At 39.5% G+C, this 23,195-nt stretch overlaps 1 protein-coding gene across 8 annotated transcripts in view; it reads left to right on the top strand.

Moving 5' to 3' along the window:
- The window catches only part of LOC139752957 (uncharacterized), a 106,414-nt gene extending 88,587 nt beyond the window's left edge, over positions 1-17,827 (top strand). For 6 of the 8 annotated variants that reach the window (XM_071669080.1, XM_071669081.1, XM_071669079.1 and 3 more), the window contains 3 exons: positions 7,195-7,314; positions 15,155-15,264; positions 16,613-17,827. In XM_071669080.1, coding sequence (XP_071525181.1) covers positions 7,195-7,314; positions 15,155-15,264; positions 16,613-17,218 — 836 coding nt within the window. In that variant the 3' untranslated portion in view covers positions 17,219-17,827. The remainder of the gene's footprint in view (positions 1-7,194; positions 7,315-15,154; positions 15,265-16,612) is intronic. The other 2 variants (XM_071669085.1, XM_071669082.1) reach the window with 2 other exon arrangements.
- Positions 17,828-23,195: the final 5,368 nt, after the last annotated feature.

Raw genomic sequence — 23,195 nt, 5'->3', positions numbered from 1 at the left:
GCAGTATGGTTAATGAGTATAATCTAACATACTACAAATTGATTGTAAGAGACAGAGACAGTCGAGGAGGAGGAACTGCACTATATAAATATTCGTACCTTAATACCATTAAAAGTCAGACTACAACATCTGCTGCTGTTGAATGCTTGTGTGTTCAGAGTAGCACAGAATTCTCCAAACTTTACATAAAGTCTATAAATGCCCAGTTCAGCCAACAGATACAGACTCTGTCATGTACAAGAATTTACAGTGAACAAAACAGGATAAAGATCCAGTTATTTTTGGAGACTTATATATCAAAAATCAACTAGCAAAACTATTTCATTTTGAGAAAGTGAATCTGCTAGATTTATCGACTTTGTCAAAGACAGTTTTCTTCACTAAACCATCACCAAACCAACAAGAGAAGCTAATATACTTGATTTAGTTCTTGCATCCTAGGAGTTCTTAGTAATTAACAACTATGCTGGAGAACATGTAGGTTCTTGTGACCATAACATGGTTAGGTTTGACATAAATATCAAAACTGACTCCCTTGAAACCAGTATAATTACTCTTAACTTTAAAAGGGTGGATTTTGAAAGGTTGTGCAATGCATTGAAGAGTCTCATCCTTGTAGGTTCATGTCCAGAGAAGTTATGGGCCAGTTTTAAGCATCAGTTTATGCAACATCAAGTCACATTCAATAAACCAACAACAAGCCTAAATGATACCCCCAAGGTATTGCAAGAGCTATATGGCACAGAATTAAACTCTGTAAGCTTAAGAAATCAAAGACCTAACTATTGCATTGCAATGTAACACAAACATAAGATGTGTGAAAGGTCTTATAAGGCCAAGAGAGAGAATACAAAGTGAGTGTTGCAAGAGATAGTAATAGAGATTGTAAAAGATATATAGATATATCAGTGATAAGAAACATATAAGGAGTGGAATAGGATCCATAGTAAGCAAGGATGGGAAACCCATTGTGGACAGTGAAAACATAGCAACAACCCTGAACAAGTTTTTCAGTTCTGTTCTCTTGGTAGAAGCAACAACATGAATTTTGAGACAGTGATGAATAGCATTCAGATGATGCAAGAATTTACTCTCACATTTAGAGCAGTACTAATACAGATAGATAAGTTGAAGACTAATTGAAGACAGATAAGTTGAAGACTGATTGAAGCCCGGGTCCTGATCATTTCTATCCATGAGTAACTAACATCAAACACAGAATTGGTGGACTGTTAACCTTTTAACCTATACTTTCAATAAGTCTCTCCATGATGGAATAGTCCTATAGGACTGAAGAATGGCAGATGTCACTCCTATATACAAAGAGGGAAGCTGCGAATTGCTTGGCAATTACTGTCTTGTTAGCCTGACATCAATTATATGTAAACTTCTGGAGTTTATTATTAGAGGTAAAGTTGTAGCCTACCTGAAACAACACAGCTTGGTCAGTAACACGCACCATGGATTTAGAAGGCACAGATAATTTCATACAAACGTCCATGGGTTTTATCATAAATTATTCAATACCCATGAAAAGCAAAAGCATTAGATATAATATTTCTGGAGTTTCACAAAGCATTTGATAAAGTCCCACACTTTAAATTGATGCTTAAAGTCCAAGCCTTGGGGATTACTGGTTGCATAGGAAACTAGGTAGAAGCCTGGTTATGTAATAGAAAGCAGAGAGTTGTAATGAATGGTTAATCATCACCTTGGTCACCTGTTACTTGTGGGTTCCCCAGGGATCTGCACTTGGGCCTATACTTTTCATCATTTATAGTAAAGATATTGACATAAGGCTAGCTAACCTCATGTCCAAGTTTGCATATGACACAAAGATTGGCACTGCCAATAATAACTGAAGAAGTTAGCTAAGATTACTAGAGGATCTGGATGAAATTACTGAAAGGTTTAGTAAATGACAAATGCCATATAAACTTAATAAATGTCAGCTGTTACAAGAAGGAAATCTCAACAGAAATTTTTATTATGAACTGATGGGCCTTAAGATAAAGGGCACCCTGAGTGTTAGAAACCTAGGGGTCAATATCTCCAGTAATTTCAGATTCCCCCAGCACTGCAGTGAAACTACCAAGAAAGCAAATTGGATGTTAGGATTTCTTAACAGAAACTTTACGAACAAGAGCAAGGATGTGATATCGCTAAGTCTAGTATGACCACACCTCAAATATGTAGTACAATTTTGGGCTTCCAACTTAGCAAGCATATTCCTTAAATTGGAAGCAGTATAGTGAAGAGCATCTTATGCGATTCCTTCCTTACTTAAAGAACCATATGAAGAGAGACTACAAATTAACAGAATATTTAAAATACTTAAAAACTTCAACAACGTCAATATTGAAAATTTCCTTACAGTAGTACCAGCATTACCAATGAGGGGAAGTGGACTTGAATGTAGAGGTCACCAAATTAATCTGGACTGTATGAAATATTTCTTTACCTATGACATCACTGATGTGTGGAAAAAGTTTCCAGAAAATTTTTTTCAGAGCAACACCCTTAATATCATCAAAATTAGGCTTGGTCATCACTTGTCACTCTCCAGTATTGATCATTCATTCATCATAATGCAGTGATATATCATGCTACCTTCTCAACCACTGGTCTTTCCCTTGCCATGCTACTGTAACATACCAACATTGAGTAACCCATGTCAGTTGCTTTGAGAGAGTAAGAATTATTGAATAATTCTTCAACATTAGGAATTATATAGGCATGTTAGGTCGAGAGGCTGGAGCTCTAGTTTATCCCTGCTGTTGTCTTCTTAACAGATATTGAAGGGAATGCATGACATATTCATGTTTATTCTACTTTTTGACTTTCCTATAAAGATATCCTTCAGGCATATTAATCGTGCAAAATATTTTTTTTCTACCTGTTTCCCATCTGGTGTGTGCCAGAGGGAATGCAAGGTGGAGAGAGCCTTTGCTTTGTTATCCTTTCCTTCACTTTTTTTCTTTATTTTTAGGTGAGACTCCCTTGCTTGGACCTTGGGTCTTTGTATCTATGTGACACTCACTCACTGTCATCAGCGACAGAGCATACTGGGTCATGGAAGCTCTTCCCTTCCCCTGTAACCCACTCGACTTTCATTTTTTTCAGAATCACAGCAAAGCTGTTCTTTGTAACATTAAGCACAGCTTCATCAAGAGGAAGTATGGTGACTTAAATCTTCTGCTGACAAATATTTCTGATTGTAAACCAGAAACATCTCCAGTAACTTATGCAGTTCAACTTGTCCTTTCTTCCAACATGATCATTCTGAAACTGACTCTACAGCAGATAAAGCATCTCCTTTTAGTACTTTCTTTTCCTCCAATTCTATTTTGGATGATTCTGCTGCTAATCTTGTGTCCCTAACTTCTCCCACTGAACCTATGCTGTCTCATATTTCCTTTATGTAGGGTCTTCTGAGTACCCTTTCAGCCACTAGACAAGGTATGTGGCTCAGACAGAATACCTTTTGGTATCCTAGAGGAGCATGTCACCGAACTAGTTGCAGTCTTTGTTAACCAGTTTTGCCCATGTTTAAAAACCTAGAGTCTTCTTAAGACCATCCTCCCTCTTGGAAGCATACCTTGGTGCAGCCCTTCCAATTATTGTACTCTCCAAAGTCTGAAACTCTCCTTGTCTCTCATTTTAAAACTTAGAACCCCACTCCCTTCACTCTGATCATGAATATGGATTTTGCAGTGCTAGGTCTACTGGTGAGCATCTCCTGTGTGATTCACTGCTGGTCTTCTTATCCCAAGGACTTTGAGAGAATAGTTTTCATAACTGTCAACATCTCTAAAGCTTGTGATACAGGTTGGCTTAAGTCTTCGCTCTCTTATCTCCCTTCTATGATTTTTCTGCTGCTTTCTGTTCCCTAATGCATTGTCTCCTCTCTAACTGTGTCTTTGCAGTTGTTGTTAATGGAACATCTTCTCCCCATCTCGTTAACATTGATCTCTCAGGATTCTGTCCTATCACCTACTCCCTTTCTCTTCTCCATAGATGATCTTGCCTTCCCTTGCCATACTTCCTCATGTTGGCACTACAACCCACAGATAGCATGAGGCCTAAGGTGTCATTAGTGGGCAATTCATGAACATTCACCAAGTGGTGGTTACTTATTGCCTAAGCAATCCTATCCAGGTCAAGCAAAAGACATCAGTGAATGGAGATTTAACAGAAATTTGCACCTAGAAGAGAGCTTACCACCCAATTTTGAGGGGGTTCATTGATCCAGACACTGATGTTCCCCAAGGAATAACTCATTGTTCTTAGGACTCCACTTTGGAGCTAAAAGAATTTTTTTTATTTCAAAACCTCCATTAGAGGCATTGAACTTAACAAGCTTATGTCTGCCCCACAGGGGAATCATGTCCATATAAGTGTATAGAGATGGCTTTGATGAGATAAAGTGTATTTCAAAGAAGTAGGGGAGTGTATTGATAAGTCATCAGCTTAGGAGTGAATAGGGCTATTTTTGGAGAAAGATGTTTGTTGATAACAAGGAGAAAGAGCATAGGAGACTAGACAGATCCCTGCAAGAAACCACTGTTGATAGTGAAAGAGGAAGAGGTTGGTCCTTTTAACATTTACAGAAATTAACCAGGCAGAAAGGAAGCTATATTTGAAAAGGCAGGAGAGAATGAGAGAAGAAAGACAAAATATGGAAACTTGGAGATTAGACCCCAGTTCAGCACCTTGTTAAAAGTTTTTGAGATATAAAGGACAGCAGCAAAGGGTTTCCAATGTCTCAAAAGAGAGGATGACTAGACATTATAAACATAGAAAAAGATGAAATGGTAATTGAGTTTCAAAGACTTTGGAAGCAGTGAAGTCAGAACAATGTGACTCACTTCAGAAGGGTCTTGAGTGTCAGTCTTCATTTATAGGCTTAACTAGTGCATGTTTACAAGAAGAAGGAAAGCTTACTTTCTTTATACTGTAGTGAGCAAGATGAGGAGTTACTTGTTACAATTACAACTAGGGTTCTTGGCCCTGCCATGCAGGCTGGCACAAGAGTAAACACACTCTTTTCATAATTTTACTTTCTGTAACATGATTACCATTTAATCTCATTTGCAGAGATTATTCTTTGTATTTCTTTTCATACCTGGTTTGGATGGTATTGCAGTGGAATTTATTAAAAAAGGGGGTGACTGTATTGTTGACTGGTTGGTAAGGTTATTTAATGTATGTATGACTCATGGTGAGGTGCCTGAGGATTGGCGGAATGCGTGCATAGTGCCATTGTACAAAGGCAAAGGGGATAAGAGTGAGTGCTCAAATTACAGAGGTATAAGTTTGTTGAGTATTCCTGGTAAATTATATTGGAGGGTATTGATTGAGAGGGTGAAGGCATGTACAGAGCATCAGATTGGGGAAGAGCAGTGTGGTTTCAGAAGTGGTAGAGGATGTGTGGATCAGGTGTTTGCTTTGAAGAATGTATGTGAGAAATACTTAGAAAAGCAAATGGATTTGTATGTAGCATTTATGGATCTGGAGAAGGCATATGATAGAGTTGATAGAGATGCTCTGTGGAAGGTATTAAGAATATATGGTGTGGGAGGCAAGTTGTTAGAAGCAGTGAAAAGTTTTTATCGAGGATGTAAGGCATGTGTACGTGTAGGAAGAGAGGAAAGTGATTGGTTCTCAGCGAATGTAGGTTTGCGGCAGGGGTGTGTGATGTCTCCATGGTTGTTTAATTTGTTTATGGATGGGGTTGTTAGGGAGGTAAATGCAAGAGTCTTGGAAAGAGGGGCAAGTATGAAGTCTGTTGGGGATGAGAGAGCTTGGGAAGTGAGTCAGTTGTTGTTCGCTGATGATACAGCGCTGGTGGCGGATTCATGTGAGAAACTGCAGAAGCTGGTGACGGAGTTTGGTAAAGTGTGTGGAAGAAGAAAGTTAAGAGTAAATGTGAATAAGAGCAAGGTTATTAGGTACAGTAGGGTTGAGGGTCAAGTCAATTGGGAGGTGAGTTTGAATGGTGAAAAACTGGAGGAAGTGAAGTGTTTTAGATATCTGGGAGTGGATCTGTCAGCGGATGGAACCATGGAAGCGGAAGTGGATCATAGGGTGGGGGAGGGGGCGAAAATTTTGGGAGCCTTGAAAAATGTGTGGAAGTCGAGAACATTATCCCGGAAAGCAAAAATGGGTATGTTTGAAGGAATAGTAGTTCCAACAATGTTGTATGGTTGCGAGGCGTGGGCTATGGATAGAGTTGTGCGCAGGAGGATGGATGTGCTGGAAATGAGATGTTTGAGGACAATGTGTGGTGTGAGGTGGTTTGATCGAGTAAGTAACGTAAGGGTAAGAGAGATGTGTGGAAATAAAAAGAGCGTGGTTGAGAGAGCAGAAGAGGGTGTTTTGAAATGGTTTGGGCACATGGAGAGAATGAGTGAGGAAAGATTGACCAAGAGGATATATGTGTCGGAGGTGGAGGGAACGAGGAGAAGAGGGAGACCAAATTGGAGGTGGAAAGATGGAGTGAAAAAGATTTTGTGTGATCGGGGCCTGAACATGCAGGAGGGTGAAAGGAGGGCAAGGAATAGAGTGAATTGGAGCGATGTGGTATACAGGGGTTGACGTGCTGTCAGTGGATTTGAATCAAGGCATGTGAAGCGTCCGGGGTAAACCATGGAAAGCTGTGTAGGTATGTATATTTGCGTGTGTGGACGTGTGTATGTACATGTGTATGGGGGGGGTTGGGCCATTTCTTTCGTCTGTTTCCTTGCGCTACCTCGCAAACGCGGGAGACAGCGACAAAGTATAAAAAAAAAAAAAAAAAAAAAAAAAAAAAAAAAAAAAAAAAAATTCTTTTCAAACCTATCATAAATGCCATTTTATTTCCTCTAAACTATGAACATATTGGAACAAGAATTAGATAGTTGTATGATAAAAGTTCCATATCACTGTTACTGTTGCACTTTTAACATTGGTGCTGGGTTGGAATGGATAGAATATATTTTCATGATGTGTTAGAATTCAGTTGTTCCAGCACTATTAAACTACTTCAGGATGCCCTTTCATACTTAATCTCTCTCTTGTACAAAATCCCTTTTACCTCATTTGATGTAGATGAATGCTCTGTCATTATTTTTAGATATATCAAACATGAATTTTATTCTCACTACACTACGAATGTATTTTTGAATAGATAATTGCTCACGCTGACATTTTCAGGTTATTACTCTCATGCTGTTAATACCAGTGCCAGAGGTGGAGATAAGAAAAGAACACCTTTACATAATGCAGTAGAATCCAATCATCTTAGCACTGTTAAACTACTTCTAGAATGTGGAGGTAAGATATAGAAATGCTGCAACTTAAAATTTTTATAAGTCAGAATTATCTAAGACAGGGAAATGTGCAGTCCTTGCTGTGAAGAAAAGCTGTCTTGTTTACTGATGACTTAGCATCTTGTTTGATATGCAAGCATTAGTATGTACTTCATATTTCCTTATAAAATATCTTGTAGTCAATTCCCCCTGAACTTCAGCTTCCTCCACCAACATGACATTTGGTAAGTCTCCTTTTTGACTTATGCTATACTTTGTTTCCTATTGAAGGGCATGATCATGCCACTATTGCTAAGCAATGCCCAAGAATACATCCTTACTTTTGTGAGATATTTTAATCCCTGCTTGTGGTTAACATTGTGATGTGTGATTTTACAGCCTCTCACCCTTCACTCCACATAGAGTGACATAGAATATGAGCTTCCCACATCTAAACTCCCCCTAAGTACCATTTGGGATAGTATGTCATAATATATCTAAGTGTGATTGTATTTGTATTTAAAGGCTAATAATGTCGTATTTTTTCTCATGTAGTTATGGAGCTTCATGAGCAAAGACGTGTAAATGGAAATACATGCCACTTTCCCCTTCCTTGGAACATGCAGTACATTACATGCCCCATACACCTCCAGGAAAACCTAGATTTTAAATCTGGTGATATCAAGGACTCATTTTGGCGATGGGGAAGCTCCCAAAGCTTTTGTAACATCCATTTGGCAAGTCCATTTCTAAATGACTTAAGGAGCACTTCTGAGACATGTCGCACACAAGTGCTATGAAACTGACTCAACACCATACCCTTTCTAGCTGTCAATTGAGACTCAGAGGAAAAGTGGATGATACTTGACCTTTCAAAATGAAGCAATTAACCCTTAAGCAGCAGTATTCCTTCCCTGGAGGGAGAAATGGGGAAGAATGCATCGAATGGTGTATGCGAAGGGAAGCATGCAAGGACAGGGATATGTGGAGACTCTTGCTGTGGCCACCCCTTGATGGGAGTTCCTAGAGTGAATGGATGTCACAGGTATAGATGGATAGACAGATTTCCTCCCAACTTCATGTCTGTACGTATGGAGAACATAGGAATAAAAAAGTCTGTGTCCTCGCAGAATGTCACTATCATGCTTTGCTAAAGAAATTAACTAAGAATTAATGTATTTTCACTGTGTTGATGTGGAAGGATGTCAAGTGGATTAGGAGGTACTTTGCTGACAAAATGGATATTCCAGGTTTTTATAAGTTTGCAATAATTATAGCTTTTTTTTAGGCCCGATTTCATTTTGGTTACACCCAGTCCCATTACCCTTTTTCTTTACAGGAAGGGATTTCATGCTACACAATTTTTTCCCCATGTATTTTTTTTTATACTTCATCTTCATTTCCCGCATTAGTTAGGTAGCACCAGGAAACTGATGGAGAAAGATACATCCACTCATACACATATATAGACTTTACTCATTTATTTATTATACTTAGTCACTGTCTTCCACGTTAGCAAGGTAGCTCAAGGAAACAGACGAAAGAATGGCCCAACCCACCCACATACACATGTGTATACATAAATGCCCACACATGCACCTTTACATATACATTTCAAGGTATACATACATATACATACACAGACATATACATATACAAACATGTGCATATTCATACTTGCAGCCTTCATCCATTCCCATCGCCACCCCGCCACACACGAAATAGCACCCCCCACCCCACGCACATACATAAGGTAGCACTAGGAAAAGACAACAAAGGCCACATTCATTCACACTCAGTCTGTAGCTGTCATGTGTAATGTACTGGAACCACAGCTCCCTTTCCACATCAGGCCCCACGAAACTTTCCATGGTTTGGTACACCCGCTCTCTCCCCTTTTAGTCGCCTTCTACGACATGCAGGGAATATGTGGGAAGTATTCTTTCTCCCCTATCCCCAGGGATATATATATATTGTTTTTTCTTTTTCTTTCAAACTATTCGCCATTTCCCGTGTTAGCGAGGTAGCAATAAGAACAGAGGACTGGGCCTTTGAGGGAATATCCTCACCTGGCCCCCTTCTCTGTTCCTTCTTTTGGAGAATTAAGAAAAAAAAAAAGAGAGGGGAGGATTTCCAGCCCCCCGCTCCCTCCCCTTTTAGTCGCCTTCTACGACACGCAGGGAATACATGGGAAGTATTCTTTCTCCCCTATCCCCAAGAGATTCTCACTTGGCCCCCTTCTCTTTCATCTGTTTCCTTGCGCTACCTCGCTAATGCGGGAGACAGCGACAAAGCAAATTATATAGATAGATATATATATATATATATATTATTTATTTATTTATTTATTTTGCTTTGTCGCTGTCTCCTGCGTTAGCGAGGTAGCGCAAGGAAACAGACGAAAGAATGGCCCAACCCACCCACATACACATGTATATACATACATGTCCACACACACAAATATACATACCTATACATCTCGATGTATACATATATATACACACACAGACATATACATATATACTTTTTTTTATTTATTTTGCTTTGTCGCTGTCTTCCGCATTTGCAAGGTAGCGCAAGGAAACAGACGAAAGAAATGGCACAACCCACCCCCATACACAATGTACACACGCACACGCCCACACACGCAAATATACATACCTATACATCTCAGTGTGCACAAATATATACACACACAGACACATACATATATACACATGTACATAATTCATACTGTCTGCCCTTATTTATTCCCATCGCCACCTCGCCACACATGGAACAACAACCCCCTCCCCCCTCATGTATGCGAGGTAGCGCTAGGAAAAGACAACAAAGGCCCCATTTGTTCACACTCAGTCTCTAGCTGTCATGTAACAATGCACCGAAACCACAGCTCCCTTTCCACATCCAGGCCCCACAGAACTTTCCATGGTTTACCCCAGACGCTTCACATGCCCTGGTTCAATCCATTGACAGCACGTCGACCCCGGTATACCACATCGTTCCAATTCACTCTATTCCTTGCACGCTTGTTTCCTTGCGCTACCTCGCAAATGTGGGAGACAGAAAAAAAATATCTGGGAGTGGATCTGTCAGCGGATGGAACCATGGAAGCGGAAGTGGATCATAGGGTGGAGGAGGGGGCGAAAATTTTGGGAGCCTTGAAAAATGTGTGGAAGTCGAGAACATTATCTCGGAAAGCAAAAATGGGTATGTTTGAAGGAATAGTGGTTCCAACAATGTTGTATGGTTGCGAGGCGTGGGCTATGGATAGAGATGTGCGCAGGAGGATGGATGTGCTGGAAATGAGATGTTTGAGGAAAATGTGTGGTGTGAGGTGGTTTGATCGAGTAAGTAACGTAAGGGTAAGAGAGATGTGTGGAAATAAAAAGAGCGTGGTTGAGAGAGCAGAAGAGGGTGTTTTGAAATGGTTTGGGCACATGGAGAGAATGAGTGAGGAAAGATTGACCAAGAGGATATATGTGTTGGAGGTGGAGGGAACGAGGAGAAGAGGGAGACCAAATTGGAGGTGGAAAGATGGAGTGAAAAAGATTTTGTGTGATCGGGGCCTGAACATGCAGGAGGGTGAAAGGAGGGCAAGGAATAGAGTGAATTGGAGCGATGTGGTATACAGGGGTTGACGTGCTGTCAGTGGATTGAATCAAGGCATGTGAAGCGTCTGGGGTAAACCATGGAAAGCTGTGTAGGTATGTATATTTGCGTGTGTGGATGTATGTATATACATGTGTATGGGGGTGGGTTGGGCCATTTCTTTCGTCTGTTTCCTTGCGCTACCTCGCAAACGCGGGAGACAGTGACAAAGTATAAAAAAAAAAAATATATATATATATATATATATATATATATATATATATATATATATATATATTAGGGTGGGTGAGGGGGCGAAAATTCTGGGAGCCTTGAAGAATGTGTGGAAGTCGAGAACATTATCTCGGAAGGCAAAAATGGGTATGTTTGAAGGAATAGTGGTTCCAACAATGTTGTATGGTTGCGAGGCGTGGACTATGGATAGATTTGTGCGCAGGAGGATGGATGTGCTGGAAATGAGATGTTTGAGGACAATGTGTGGTGTGAGGTGGTTTGATCGAGTAAGTAACGTAAGGGTAAGAGAGATGTGTGGAAATAAAAAGAGCGTGGTTGAGAGAGCAGAAGAGGGTGTTTTGAAATGGTTTGGGCACATGGAGAGAATGAGTGAGGAAAGATTGACCAAGAGCATATATGTGTCGGAGGTGGAGGGAACGAGGAGAAGTGGGAGACCAAATTGGAGGTGGAAAGATGGAGTGAAAAAGATTTTGTGTGATCGGGGCCTGAACATGCAGGAGGGTGAAAGGAGGGCAAGGAATAGAGTGAATTGGATCGATGTGGTATACTGGGGTTGACATGCTGTCAGTGGATTGAATCAGGGCATGTGAAGCGTCTGGGGTAAACCATGGAAAGCTGTGTAGGTATGTATATTTGCGTGTGTGGACGTATGTATATACATGTGTATGGGGGTGGGTTGGGCCATTTCTTTCGTCTGTTTCCTTGCACTACCTCGCAAACGCGGGAGGCAGCGACAAAAAAAAAAAAAGAAAAAAAAAAAATATATATATATATATATATATATATATATATATATATATATATATATATATATATATATATAGTAAATGTGAATAAGAGCAAGGTTATTAGATACAGTTGGGTTGAGGGTCAAGTCAATTGGGAGGCAAGTTTGAATGGAGAAAAACTGGAGAAAGTAAAGTGTTTTAGATATCTGGGAGTGGATCTGGCAGCGGATGGAACCATGGAAGCGGAAGTGAATTATATGGTGGGGGAGGGGGCGAAAATCCTGGGAGCCTTGAAGAATGTGAGGAAGTCGAGAACATTATCTCCGAAAGCAAAAATGGCTATGTTTGAAGGAATAGTGGTTCCAACAATGTTGTATGGTTCTGAGAGAGCAGGAGAGGGTGTTTTGAAATGGTTTGGGCACATGGAGAAAATGAGTGAGGAAAGATTGACCAAGAGGATATATGTGTCGGAGGTGGAGGGAACAAGGAGAAGCGGGAGACCTCTGACACATATATCCTCTTTGTCAATCTTTCCTCACTCAACATGCTTATCCTATAAAAGTACAAAGAAATTGTACACAAATATGTTAGGTAATAAGAATGATGGCAGTATATCACTCATGGTGTACCTCTATACTCCAGTAGAGCAGCCAGCCAGCTGTGCCACACAAAGGACTACCTGAATGTTTGCCCTAACAATAAGTAATGAAGATGTGCTGGGGTGGACTACAAGTAGCCCATGGCCACATGACACTTGTGTAATGCCTGGAAAAAAATTTGATGGTGCTCTGGAAAACCTTAGATACTCAAAACATGGTGCCATGATTGGTAAAATGGCATACATTATTTTTGGAATATATACTGAAAACTGTTGTTGGCAATACTATGGTTGGCAAGGGACCTTTGTAGATCTTTAAGAAGCTGATCATCAAGCTAACTGATTCTGAGGGTTGAGTAATTATGATATACGGTGTGGGAGGCAAGTTGTTAGAAGCAGTGAAAAGTTTTTATCGAGGATGTAAGTCATGTGTACGTGTAGGAAGAGAGGAAAGTGATTGGTTCTCAGTGAATGTAGGTTTGCGGCAGGGGTGTGTGATGTCTCCATGGTTGTTTAATTTGTTTATGGATGGGGTTGTTAGGGATGTGAATGCAAGAGTTTTGGAAAGAGGGGCAAGTATGAAGTCTGTTGTGGATGAGAGAGCTTGGGAAGTGAGTCAGTTGTTGTTCGCTGATGATACAGTGCTGGTGGCTGATTCATGTGAGAAACTGCAGAAGCTGGTGACTGAGTTTGGTAAAGTGTGTGAAAGAAGAAAGTTAAGAGTAAATGTGAATAAGAGCAAAGTTATTAGGTTCAGTAGGGTTGAGGGTCAAGTCAATTGGGAGGTAAGTTTGAATGGAGAAAAACTGGAGGAAGTAAAGTGTTTTAGATATCTGGGAGTGGATCTGGCAGCGGATGGAACCATGGAAGCGGAAGTAAATCATAGGGTGGGGGAGGGGGCGAAAATCCTGGGAGCCTTGAAGAATGCGTGGAAGTCGAGAACATTATCTCGGAAAGCAAAAATGGGTATGTTTGAAGGAATAGTGGTTCCAACAATGTTGTATGGTTGCGAGGCGTGGGCTATGGATAGAGTTGTGCGCAGGAGGATGGATGTGCTGGAAATGAGATGTTTGAGGACAATGTGTGGTGTGAGGTGGTTTGATCGAGTAAGTAATGTAAGGGTATGAGAGATGTGTGGAAATAAAAAGAGCGTGGTTGAGAGAGCAGAAAAGGGTGTTTTGAAATGGTTTGGGCACATGGAGAGAATGACCAAGAGGATATATGTGTTGGAGGTGAAGGGAACGAGGAGAAGTGGGAGACCAAATTGGAGGTGGAAAGATGGAGTGAAAAAGATTTTGTGTGATCGGGGCCTGAACATGCAGGAGGGTGAAAGGCGGGCAAGGAATAGAGTGAATTGGATCGATGTGGTATACCGGGGTTGACGTGTTGTCAGTGGATTGAATCAGGGCATGTGAAGCGTCTGGGGTAAACCATGGAAAGTTGTGTGGGGCCTGGATGTGGAAAGGGAGCTGTGGTTTCGGGCATTATTGCATGACAGCTAGAGACTGAGTGTGAACGAATAGGGCCTTTGTTGTCTTTTCTTAGTGCTAGCCTCGCACACATGAGGGGGGAGGGGGATGGTATTCCATGTGTGGCGAGGTGGCGAAGGGAATGAATAAAGGCAGACAGTGTGAATTGTGTGCATGGGTATATATGTATGTGTCTGTGTGTGTATATATATGTGTACATTGAGATGTATAGGTATGTATATTTGCGTGTGTGGACGTGTATATATATATACATTGTGTATGGGGGTGGGTTGGGCCATTTCTTTCGTCTGTTTCCTTGCGCTACCTCGCAAACGCGGGAGACAGCGACAAAACAAAATAAATAAATAAATAATTATGATAGCAATGACAGTAAAATAATCTTTGTGCAAAGGGTTACTGCAAAAATGTTTGTTCCCTAGTAATATTCCTCATAGGCTTGTAGAGAGAAATCATCTTGAAGTGATGCTGCATCAAAGCTTTCAGGTTTTGAACCATTTTGTTTAGGTTTTCTCTTGCATATATTTAAAAGAAAGCTTTGAGAATGTCTGATGCATGGTCTTTCACATGATGATTGCCCTTCCATGTAGACATGCTCTCAGAGAGTCTAAAAAGAAAATATTCTGTGTCTTTGTTTAGAGCTTTATCGAGTCTTTTTCATGAAGTCGGTAACACTGCTGTTGCATATAAAAGTGCTTTGCAGGAACTTATGGCTCTGGAGTTAGACACTGATGTTTCTAGACTTAGGTAAAGTAGATGTACATGTACATCCTCTTAGAGTCTTCTTCATTCATCCTCTTCACATGTTCAAACCATATTAGCAAATCCAGGTCATCTACCTCAATCATACTCATACTACCACACTTCTCACTTATTCTATAATTTCTTACATCATCATCCGTCTTCACACCATATATTGTTTATAGGCATTTCATATCCAACACATCCACCCTCACCCTATCTTTAATATTTAGGGCATAAGACTTGCTCCTTTGAAATACCATCAGGACTACTATACTATTAAATATACTCCTCTTTACCCCCTCAGATGTGACCTTTCCTTCCATGCACATCTCAATATTTGCACTTCCTGGACCTTTGCCTCACCTTTCACCATAAGAGTCACCTTAGCTCCCATAGTTCCATGCACTGTCATATCTATTTCCAGTTATTTAAAGCTCTTTCTTTAAGGTGAATGATTTACAGGTGATACCTTGCTGAGGGATGAGACGAAGGATGGAAAGACTGCCATAGATTTCGCAACTACGAAGGAAATGCATCAGTTGCTGAAATTATACATGGGGACACCAAATCTGGTAAGAAAAATGGCTGTATTTTTGTTGTACTGATATTAAGAAGAAACCCTTCAGTTTATGATTAATTTGAGGATAGGCTTGGGGAAAGAGTGAGTTTTAGAGATTATTTATTTATAATTACCTCATGAAAATTTTTATAAACTAGTCCTGGTGTTATCCAGGACCTCCTCCTGAAGACTCATGCAGCCCAAGGCTGCACTGCTTCCAGTAGCAGGAAAATGAGCATTTCTTTAGAGTGAGAAGTTCTTTGATAAGACCGTACTACCATTAATATATCCTTGCCAAAGGTAACTTTCACTCGTGGTGTAACATTAAGCAAGCAGAGTCCGATGACACCTTTTGCAAATTTTATATTGACTTTGCAAGTAGGTAGACATTTGCAGAGAGTAGTTGCAAGGCATCCAACAACCAGGGAGGTATATTACCAGTACTACATGCATAGCTATTGGAATTGTTAGTGATGGCTGCGTAATGGATCAGCACTTCACTGGTTGTCAGATTCCATTCCTTTAAGCTAGTCTCTCTCTCTCTCTCTCTCTCTCTCTCTCTCTCTCTCTCTCTCTCTCTCTCTCTCTCTCTCTCTCTCTCTCTCTCTCTCTCTCTCTCTCTCTCTCTCTCTCTCTCTCTCTCTCTCTCTCTCTCTCTCTCTCTCTCTCTCTCTCTCTCTCTCTCTCTCTCTCTCTCTCTCTCTCTCTCTCTCTCTCTCTCTCTCTCTCTCTCTCTCTCTCTCTCTCTCTCTCTCTCTCTCTCTCTCTCTCTCTCTCTCTCTCTCTCTCTCTCTCTCTCTCTCTCTCTCTCTCTCTCTCTCTCTCTCTCTCTCTCTCTCTCTCTCTCTCTCTCTCTCTCTCTCTCTCTCTCTCTCTCTCTCTCTCTCTCTCTCTCTCTCTCTCTCTCTCTCTCTCTCTCTCTCTCTCTCTCTCTCTCTCTCTCTCTCTCTCTCTCTCTCTCTCTCTCTCTCTCTCTCTCTCTCTCTCTCTCTCTCTCTCTCTCTCTCTCTCTCTCTCTCTCTCTCTCTCTCTCTCTCTCTCTCTCTCTCTCTCTCTCTCTCTCTCTCTCTCTCTCTCTCTCTCTCTCTCTCTCTCTCTCTCTCTCTCTCTCTCTCTCTCTCTCTCTCTCTCTCTCTCTCTCTCTCTCTCTCTCTCTCTCTCTCTCTCTCTCTCTCTCTCTCTCTCTCTCTCTCTCTCTCTCTCTCTCTCTCTCTCTCTCAACCCGTTATGAAACATTATTGGTATGGATAAACAATCTTAGGTGAATGAATAACAGTCATACATTTTTTAGATATTTTATTTTTGGAAATGATTCCTGCTATCTATCAAAATTGATTCATTTCAATTCTTTTTCCCATTAGGCTTTTCATCGAGGTGAATGTTCTCAGAAGTACAGTAAACCATCAATAATCACTTCTTCTTGTAGCAACCCCAGTGGCATTCTTCCCAGTTATGAGGATCAGATGATGTTTGTTTTTATTTATACCAACAGCTACTTAGAAGTGTCTGGTGCCAGGTTTCTCCAGTTTGCTTCAAGAAAAGGAGTTTATCAAGTTCATATGTGTCATGGAACAAATGTAAAACATCCTAAAATTGTTCAGGCTGGTGAGTTGCCAGTCAAAAAAAATCATAACACCCCTAATGGGAGAGACATTGAAGTGGTGGATAAAGATGATAGAATTTTTAATGAAAGAACAGGAGAAATTGAAGTGACAGATATGGATGAAAAAATGAGTAGTGATAAAACAGAAAAGGGTAAAACTTCAACAGACAAAAGCAAATGGTTATTTTGCCATGATTTATCTGGAGAAGTTACATCACCAAGTAAGGTTGAAAAATCTTTAAGTGACAGATTGTATGAACAAGTGAAAATTGATTTAATGACCTACAGAGATGTGAAGAATGTTAGACCTTTTCCAGATGACAAGACTGAATTCCTAGAAGCCATACAGTACCTGTTTTTATGAACAATGTAATGGTAGGATGAAATTAATTACATGTAATTTGTGTTTTAATATCAAAGTGCAGTACTTCAGGACTGTTAATGTTATTATTGACTTCAGTAGATTGTATTATGTTGTAGCTTAGTTTCATAAAAAAAAATTTTAGAAGTACAAAAGGATACTGTATATATGTGCAAATTGAAAGATTAGTTTTCTGTGAAAATCAGGTCATTGAAAGAAATAAGACTAATTTTCATAATACTAATGTATTGTTTTGTGGGAATGTTTTGTCTCTTACATACAATTAGTTTTACTTGAGCATTGATAGTAGATGAAAATGCTCTTCATTTAAAATTATCAAGTTGAGCATGGTCACAAGAGTTAACCATTAATTTACTGAAAGCCCTAAAGGTGGGATGCTATAAAGTCTGAATTTTGTAATTGCTGGTCCTTTCAGTTCATCAGCAGTAGTGTCTTTAATACTTTAATGACATTGGATGATTATTTTGTATACAGTGTCATCTGTTTAGTATATGTTGATACACAAGAAGAATTTTACACGTGTTTTTGTGATAGATAACATTCCAAACATGTATATGAATATTTGAAATACATCCTTTTTTCATGCTGGAAGTCCCTTTTGGCATTTAAGCTCCATTTACATTGACAGGATTAGGTGGCACTCAGAACACAGTTAAGCTGAAGGAACAAAACACTAACCATTCTGGGCATCATGTATGTCACACTTAAATTTCACGCCTCATACTGTCAGCTCAACATGAGCAACACATGGAAAAATCTCTTCTCATAACACACAAACAGTAATTATAAAAGCAACCAACTAACTAAATGCCCACAGATTTTTTTTTTTTTTTTTTTACATTGGAGGCTCCAATTACAAACAAAAGTCCACATCAAGGTCAGGCCTTAATTGAAATATAGAGAATTATGAAAGGGAAGGAGAATAGACAGGGAAAAGTATTTTCAAATTTTGGAGGAAGTGAAAAGCCTTTCTTTGAAAATGTTCCAGATCATAGTTACTGGGAAAGATGACACAAGAAGGTAGAGAGTTTCAAAGCTACGAGGCAAAAGAATTCCATAGCACCCTCTACAAATAAATTGTCTGCTTTGCTCAAAACTTTGCCTTTTCAGCCTGGTCATCCTGCCTCTCAAAAGCAAATAAATTAAAACTAAACCACACTAAACAGCGATCAGAACACTCACAATGGTTGCTTAGCAACTAAATACGAAACATTTGAACAATGAAACAGAGATCCTCCCAATACTATCCCACCTCAAGATGGTCATCACTTAATTCTTTGGAAAAGCACCAGACCCTTCCCACCCAAAGCACTACAAAACGAACCACCAATCCCCAAGCAGAAATAAAATCCTACGCCTACCTTACCAACCTCTATTCACATATCCCTCTTCTTTGCAGTTTCTGTTCCCATTATAGATTGTCTGAATGGGCCATCTTGTAACATTTTTGATACTTCAGGCTGTCTTTTGTTAAGAAGGCAAATCCAAGCTGCTCCTTTGCCCTCTCTCTCCTTTCTTATCATGTACCCATCTGGGCAGAACAGGTGAGAACTTATCTCTTTTGTATGCTGTTTCCATGACTCCAATAATATCAGGTGCTCTAACTCTCATACTATCCTTGAATTCCAGCTCTTTACCATTAACTATTAATACATCAACATTTAAATACATTACTTTCAGTTTGACATCACCATCTCCTAACACTCATGCCAGCTCTGCAGTTCTAGTGGGGGGGGGGGGGGGGGGGGGGGGGGCCTCTGTATTCTTGCCATGTGTGGTGTATTCAGTTTTTTCCTCCTGATTCGACTTATTGCTTTTCTTCCTCTCTTCCATTGTCACATTTGATGTGTATCTCAATGAATTCAACCATTCTTAGCTTTGATGTGTATCTCAATGAATTCAACCATTCTTAGCTTTTTTTAGTACTTCCTGGCTTGATGACTCAAAGTCAAGTGCAACCATAAATAGTCACCCTCTAATGTTAGGTTATAACCAGTTCTTTCCTTTATCATAAAAATTTCATTTGGCAGTCCCATAGCCTCCAGCAGTCTTATAATGCATATTTCCTTTTTTTTTCCTCTTTCATCCTTATCTGATGTATGATCTATTTCCAGCCAAAAATAATCAATGCTTTTTGCCCATCAACCTCCTGCTTTGATAGACTTTCTTATTTTGGTGCCACCCACTTTTCAGCTAGATCTTTCAGTGTGGAGGTGTCAACCTCTGTCTCTACCTTTATGATCCCTGATGTAGCTAGCAAGCATTGTTCCTGTATGTTCTGTACTCTTCTAAACCTTCCATCAACTAGCCCATATTGATTGCTTCATCTGTAACTACATATTGTGCTTTCAACCACTTCACTTGAATTCCTGTGTATCTTTCTTTGTGTCACCCTGTGTCTGTTTCTCTCCATCACTCTTCATACTATGTTGACTTTCCAGTGAAATTACTCCTTCCAAATTGCTTTGCCCTCTACTGTCATAACTCTCTCTGTGTGAGTGCATGTTCTTTTCTCTACGTGAACTGCTGTTGATATTGATGCATTAGATTCTGTGTGTGCTTTTGTCCTTTCAACTTTCTGAATGGCTGCCAATAATGCTCTTGCTGTTCCCTGCCCAGTGTTGTCGGTAGATTTTGTATCATTTTAGTGCTTTCCTCTGACTCCACATCTTCTATCATATTCAGAGAAGACACATCAAACTGTCTGCTTTTTAACAGCTTCACCTTGTATCTCCTGAATCCCCTCCACTAAACTGTATTTCTGCTCCTTGTCTCATGACTATCATCATGATCCTTGAAATGCTTTTTTTTTTCTTCTTCTTCTTCTAGTTGTGCTGTCCTCTGGTCTTCCTCATCGAAATTCCATGACATCCTCAAACATTTGTTGTATGGTGTTTTCATCTTTAGTCTCTTTTTTTGCTTTCATCTCTTGCTTCCCCATAGCAGATCTCTTGACTGACTGGTTTTGGTACATTCCTGTAACTGAGTCCATACTAGCCACTCCTAGCCCAGGCAGTGCTATGGGACTTAAATTATCCTCCAAAGTAATGCTTTTAACAGTAACAAAGATTGAGTTAATTATTCCAGAAACTAGAGAAGAAATTATTTTTATCTTTAACTGACTCCAGCATTGCCTTTTGGTTACACTGAAAATTTTATTTCCCTCTGACAAGCTGCACTTTTGTTTGCTAACTTGCTGCCCATGTTGTATTAATACTTTTATTCCCTCTGTCTTATTTAGTTCCCATTAAAAGAAGAAAAATAAAAAGAAAAAAGATATTGATTCTCTGAAGTTGGTAACACCTCACTTGTGTTGAAGAATGGGAGGTATTTTGGAAAACAGTGCCAACCTATGAAAAAGAAATGTGTGCCATTCAGAAGGTAGGAAGTGGGCATGTGAGAAAGAGTAGTGAATACATGAAAAGGACTGATAGAGACCTGTGTTCCATAATTAAAGAACATTTTGAGTGTTTTCTTTATTGATTACAGATATCTGGGAAGTATTGTGTAGCTTCAATTTAAAACTATCTATGGTCATTGCATTTACTGCTTCAGGAGGTTGGTTGTTTATGTTGATACTCCATCACTCTATGTGTGAAAAACCTCTTGCCCACACTGCTATTACACCTTCATGTTTTATAGCTATGGGGGAAGAAATACTGAGGTGACAGAATTCAAGTATTTGGGAGCTATCTTGTGTAAGTTTGGTGATATGGAAGGAAAGATAAGGAAGAGAGCATACAGGGTAGAAGAGTCACTGGGGCTCTTAACTGAATAATGAAGGGTAAGGGTGTAAGTATGGAAGTGAAGAAAGAATCAAGGAATGGCAGTCTTCTCAAACTATGCAACCAAAACATGGACATGGGTCCTACAAAATACTAACACATGCCCTTATTTTTTGAGTTGGAAGCTCCAGTCATGGATAAAAGTCCACAGCAAGGCCGGGCCTTGATTAGAATATAGAGAGATTAATGAAAGGCAAAAAGAAGAGACAAGGATAAGTATTCACAAATTTCAAAGGAAATGGAAAACTTGTCTTTTAAAAAGTGCCAGGTCATAGTTATTGGGAAAGACATGAGACAGTAAGGAGTTCCAAAGCTTCTAGATGTACAGAAAATAACAGTTATCAAAACAGCCCATCCTTTAGTTGCTAGTGGCCACACAATAATCATTTGACGCATGAGCTTTCCAAGTATTGTGTGGTCTACCTAGTGGTAGAAGCACAAGCAGCCAGCTCTTAGTGGCAAAAACCAAAGTAATACCTAAAGAATATGGAAAGTGAACCAATACTGCAGCATGGGGCAAGTGGGTCAAGTGTTGTAGTCTGAGAGTGTTGAAAAAAAGTTGGACTGCTTTTGACTAGACTATGTCGAGTATGACACTAAGCTAGAACCACTTGTGTGAGCAGTACTTAATACAAGGACGCATTATTCCTTTGTATAAATGGTGAAACTGTTCAAAAGAAAAGAAATTTTGACATTTAAAAAGGACTCCCAAGTTCTTAGAGACAGACTTAGATTTTTTCATAATTTGGGGTTTCCAAGATAGAGATGTTACATTAATACCAAGTATGTTAATGAGTTAGAAAAGTTGATGAATTTTTGATAGATGGGCAGAAAATGTGTCTTGGAGGCATTAAACTTAATGTTCAAGACTGAGCTTGTTCATGAGACAGATCAGTTGTACATTTGTCCGAGATGCTTTGAATTCTACTTGCTTAACCTGAAAACTACTAGACTTGTACAAACGTATATCAAATTCAGTATTCTGGTTACTAGTTATAGTGGCTAGTAAGTTGCTTCTGTAAAAGAGATTACTGTGATGGTTTATCTGGGAGAAGAATCAAAGAACATATTGGTAATGACTTTTTTTTACCAGCTACTTCAAATATGGGAGAGAATTTAAATCAGCTACTAATGAAGCACCTTTTCAAAATGGTCAACAGCATGGCCCCAGTTAATCTTGCCTCGAATTTCATGAGATTTAATGGTTTAAATCAAAATGGCACTTAGGGTGATTGTGTTAATGATTCGCTAGGTCGACCAGGGTTATTGTTTGAAGATGACCCCCTCCAGAGCCGAGAATGGGATAGGGAACAACTGGTAAAGGGTCCGTTGGGGATCTTTGCCTGTTACTTTTTTTTTTTTCAGATTCCACTTACTGTTACTTGAAATTCAAAACTAAAATCTTCGTCCCTATTTCTTATCCTTTCATAATCCACTGCAAGCTGGACCTTTCGAATCCGGCGCTCTGTAGTCCTGCACGTTGTGAATCTGCCGTCATTAGTTCGTAGATGTGCCATCAGGGCTTTCCTGTTAGCAACGCTGAAGCGACAAACTCTTTTTACACTGCAGCCAAGCTAATCAACAGTCCTGTTCATATCTTATATTAATTTTTTTGTAATTCAGATGTTAAATTCAATCGTTAATATTAGGCAATTTCTAATATGTTGAATAAATTTGTAGAGCTGGGTTTATCATGAGACCGACGATCATTGTTTAATAAAAAAGATCATGATATCTGACAAAGTAGCTGATAGCAATGATGAAAGAAGTTTTGTGGATGAATTTGCACGTTATTATCTTAATGTCGGATGAAGACATTTCACTATAAACTTAGGTTGTGAAACTGAGAAGTTTTGTTTCATTGGTCCTTGACGTAAATATCTGAAGTGCATTTATTTTTCCTTCTGAGGGACTTAAAGAGTTAGAATGATAGTAAAAATTTATCAGTCATTGTTACCATTGTTAGTAATTATGAATTTTATTAAATAAGGTTACCACTGTCCCTGTTGCCCCTCCCTTGCCTTTGATACACTCCTGACAGGAGGAGGAGGATTACGCACCAGTTGAACTTGATAACTACTAATGTGACATAGGGAAATGTGCATATATATACAGTACACTTTGCGAAGTGAATTGTTTCATTAATATATTTTTATGATAGGAGAAAAAATGAA

The sequence above is a fragment of the Panulirus ornatus genome, chromosome 13 (assembly GCF_036320965.1).
Source record: "Panulirus ornatus isolate Po-2019 chromosome 13, ASM3632096v1, whole genome shotgun sequence".
Taxonomy (NCBI): Eukaryota; Metazoa; Arthropoda; class Malacostraca; order Decapoda; family Palinuridae; genus Panulirus; species Panulirus ornatus.
The sequence above is the reverse complement of the archived record's forward strand: the minus strand, read 5'-3'. Positions and strand labels throughout refer to the sequence as shown.